The sequence below is a fragment of the Prosopis cineraria genome, unplaced genomic scaffold (genome assembly GCF_029017545.1).
Source record: "Prosopis cineraria cultivar Desert tree isolate PC_DT_omini unplaced genomic scaffold, ASM2901754v1 PC1, whole genome shotgun sequence".
NCBI lineage: Eukaryota > Viridiplantae > Streptophyta > Magnoliopsida > Fabales > Fabaceae > Prosopis > Prosopis cineraria.
The window spans coordinates 46,119,517-46,123,742 of record NW_026555332.1 but is presented as its reverse complement, the minus strand read 5'-3'; the positions used below and the strand labels follow the sequence as shown (position 1 = coordinate 46,123,742).

Here is a 4,226-nt window from a genome sequence, read left to right as displayed (position 1 = left end):
TAAAGGAGAATGACAGTTAGATTACAAAACACTGAATTAATATCAGTTAAGTCTCCAACAGATTTTTTTAAAAATAAATTGAAAATATCAATCCAAATTATTACAAATTCAAAAATTTTAATTGCAAATAAATATTTAAATATCAAATATAATTTTTATATTATAATAGATATTTTTGTTTGTAATTATTTGAATTGATATTTATAATTTATTTTATAAAATTTTTTATTGAGAATCTAACTATCATTAATTAATTCATTTGAAACCTAATTGTCATTCTGCCAATAATTAAGAGGATGGATGCACCATTGCCATGAAGTTTGTTCACCTGAAATTTCTCAGCCAATCAGCTGCTGGTATTTAGCTTCTGGGTGATGGACTCCCAAAACAGAATCTGTCCGGGGTTCAATGCCACAAGACTGGCCTTTCATTCTACGAAACGTTAATCTCTGCTCCTGGCCTGCATATGCAAGTTGGTTAAAGAATTCATAGGAAGTGTTCAAGTGTGCACACGATGGGGTGCGGAAGCAAGAACTACTCGTGGTGAGAAGCACAATGTGAATGTTAATATTTGTCAAACTCATGCCAGCAGATTTGGTTTCGGAGAAATGTCAGACCCGTGCCGCTCTCTCTTTCTGATTTCGTCCCGCACAAAGCTTGTAGCAATTTCTTCCTTCCACGAAATCGATGCCATCCCTCCCTTTTCTCACTGCAACCCACGTCCACATCCACATATAAATCAGCAACAACGAAAGACCATGCCCAATCGCTGATCTTGCAACCATCAACTCACCAAGTCTCATTAATTCAACATCAACTCATGCTCACATCAATTCAGAACCTACGCTCAGAACTTACAAGAGAATTCACCATTTGACATTAGGAACCAATTATCTAAAAAAACAAAAATTAGAAAAATCTGCAAACGGCGCATAATATGGGAGTAACACCAGCCACTTATTTTCTTGGCGGCAAGTCACACGTTCGTCTTATCACATATAAATGCAGGCTTTTTGATAATTGAAGCATATGTATCTTCATTTTTTTATTCTGCATATACTACTGAGAAAGTTTTTCTTTCAGATATAGTGTGGTTTTTTGTTATTTGCTCGGGTCTTTGTTTATTTGATGAAATAAATTTATTTTTCGTTTAATTAAAGCATACGCGTAAATGGTTAATATATTTAATTTTATACATCATTTTTTCAAGGGAAAAAACATTGGAAAGGTCTGGGTCCACATCCAATATAGACACTACTCAACCGTATACCGAGAAATTTAAAAAAGGAAAAGAAAAAAGCCAGAATGTATATTAGGAAAGAAAATTGATTGCCATCGAAATTGTGTGCATGTGTTTCCATCCCGCATCAAAAAATCCAATTTGATTCAGTTCTCTTGACTGACTCTGATTCCTAATTCCTCTGCTGCGGCCGTTGAGGAGATGACGTTCGCGAAGACAATGACGACGAAGACGACGTCGCTACGCTGCCAGATTTTATCCCGGCAAAGAACAAGTTCGCGAGATAACCTTTCACGTCATCGGGGTGAAATGTCACGTACATTGCCATTTCTCTCACCGATCCTACAGTGGTCCTGTGCCTCTCGTAGAACTCCTCATACACCGGCACTATTTTTCTCGCTATCGATCCTCTGATCTCCTCCCTGAATTTCCTGTCCGGCACCGCGAATGAATTCTGCTTCCGATATGCCTCCTCAAAATGGAAGTTGAATTTCCTGAATATGGCCCTCGCCTCTTCCGCCGGCATAGCCGCCTTTGGATTTCTCGGCAAGCACGAAATCACCTCGCCCCACCCCAACTTCTCGTACTTACTCACGAACCCCTTCATCTTCGTTTCGTGCTTCCTGATCCACTCGTCGCCCAGCACGTACTGCAAGTTCGAGTTTCGCGTTGTGATTATCACATGCTGGAGATTGTTTGCCAGAAATAGGTACGACAATGAAGCGTCCTTGCAATGCTTTGTTTTGCTGTCGAGCTTACAGAGAAGAACGAAAATCAGCCAAGATATTCTAGCAGAGAACGATGGCGTCGTTGACGCTTCATCGGAATCTTGACTTTCTAGTAAATATTCAGGCACTGGAGACTTTGGTGGTGGACTCCATTCAGAGAATATTTCCGAGAGAACGTTACTGTAATCCGAGAGAATTGAGAGAAAGCCCATAGCTTGTATGGTCAGCGGGTGAATTCCGCCCGATTTTACCGACGACTTGGATGTGTCTTTTTGGATGGTGGACTCGAAGTCTGAAAGCATCGTCCGAACGGACTCGCTCAGTCGGAGCAGAGAATTATGGACTTGATTTAAAATTTCGGAGGTCGAGGAGAAAGAGAAGATGGATTGGATCTCCGGCAATAATGAAGTTAACACAATTAGCATGTCAAGCACCCTAAACATCTTGTCCGGCGGCGAGTTCTTAATTCTGGAGGCTACGTGTTGAGGGAATGAGAATAGAATAGTGGCTCCGTCTCCGGAAATATCGGCAAAGCAACTCTCTCTGATGGAATCTGAAGCGGCGAGGACATCGTCGCATAGCTTTCTCTCTCCATTGAAGAGCGTTCTCACAGCAACCTTCACTGCCTCCAACCACATCTTGATTTTCAAATCAAGAACCTGCCAGTCCATCTTATTAACGTGAGAAGTCTTCAATTTCTCCAAGTTCAACCGATAAATTGCTTCATCGATGATGGATTTTCGAATGACCGTGTAGACTTTCAAACATTCTCTCCCATATCCGCAAGAGATCATGCACTTGGCTATAGACCCAAGATCTTTGGTGGCAAGTGAAGAGACTTGTTCCAATTCAGAAATAGAATCACCGGCAGTTCGTACGTCGTCCTCCGGTGCAGTAGCATCTTCGACATCGAAATCGGAAGTGGTGGAACTGACAGATGATCTACTGACGGTGGAGAGTGATTCTGGGTCTAAGAAGGCCCGATTGATGGATAGGATTTGGTAGAACTCCTTTTGAAGCCTTTTCATGGCCATGTGCATCAATTTGGTGGCGAGACTGAGCTTCTCGGAGAAGATTGGGTTCTGGTGGGAGTGGAGAAGATGCATTACCTTGTGGAGCTGGTTAACGCATTTGATGTAGTGCATGGCCTCAGATTTGTCGTCGTAGAAGAGGGATGTGATTTGGGCGTAGGAAGAAGTTTCTGGGTTCCACTTGAGGATCAAGGCTCGGGCATCCTCGATGCACTGGTCTATGCTGGATTCCGAAAATCTCATAGCCGTCGAGGAACTTGGATCAGAGGATTCCGAGTGATTAGAGCTGGTCATGGTGGAGAATGAAGGCGTCTTGGGGTGAAAGCAGATGCTTTTCATTTCCCTTTAAGCGAGTGATTTTGTGGTGAGGGAGAAGAAATGGGCCCGCCGTTATGCCTGCTTGGGATTCCGATTAATTCTGCGTGGGAAGCTAGTGGTGTGATGATGGGAAGGCGTATATATAAGGGAGGGAGTGAAACGACAACACCGCGGGTTCTCAATTAGAGGAACTTGAGGAGGAAGTTTACGTGTAACCGAGTGATTTATCTTGGGACGGAATTGTATTGCCGCGAATGCGATTATACTCTAGAATTGTCTCTCGGACTCGGAGCCATACAAGATGTCTCTTACCGAGTCCCGTTGACCGGGTTTATTTTCAAACTGTGTACACACACACAAACAAATATATATATATATATATATATCTTGGCAGTCCTTGACCTTGAATTTCCCTACGCCTTTCGACAAATAGGGCCCAGTATGGTTCCTTGAAACTCAAGCCTAGTTGTATTTGTTCATTAATGCACACGCTTTATTTATTTGATTTTTTTTCCAATTAAATAATTATTCATTTTCATAACCCATCAACTTTCCTCGAAATATAGTATATGAATGAGTGCCGAGATCAGAAAAAAGACAGGAAGCGCAGGTTATATGGCAAGGATATATAATTTGAGGTATCAGTGAAAATTGGGCTCAACTATAGCCACTGATGAGTCTACGAACATATCCAGCTGAAAATAATGTTATTTATTTTTAGCACATGCGTGAGCCTTTGAAAGAAGCATCATGATGAGGACACGGCCCCAACCAGGGTTGCACGAAGAATTGAAGAATACTGTACTTCAATCTAACATAAAGTACTATTTCTTTTATAAGAATGATTGAGTTAGACAATTTATAGTTTATTTTTATTCAGTAATAACTTGAAGTTTAATAAGATTAAAT

At 41.2% G+C, this 4,226-nt stretch overlaps 1 protein-coding gene across 1 annotated transcript; it reads right to left on the bottom strand.

Annotated features, from left to right (window-relative positions):
• Nucleotides 1-1,412: 1,412 nt before the first annotated feature.
• Nucleotides 1,413-3,293, bottom strand: LOC129302046 (exocyst complex component EXO70H1-like). The gene has a single exon (XM_054940711.1). It carries the CDS (start codon nucleotides 3,291-3,293, stop codon nucleotides 1,413-1,415), a length of 1,881 nt encoding a protein of 626 aa, XP_054796686.1.
• Between the last annotated feature and the right edge of the window lie 933 nt (nucleotides 3,294-4,226).

Excerpts from the sequence above, each read along its gene's own strand:
- LOC129302046 (XM_054940711.1), bottom strand. The coding sequence starts at position 3,293 with ATGACCAGCTCTAATCACTCGGAATCCTCTGATCCAAGTTCCTCGACG.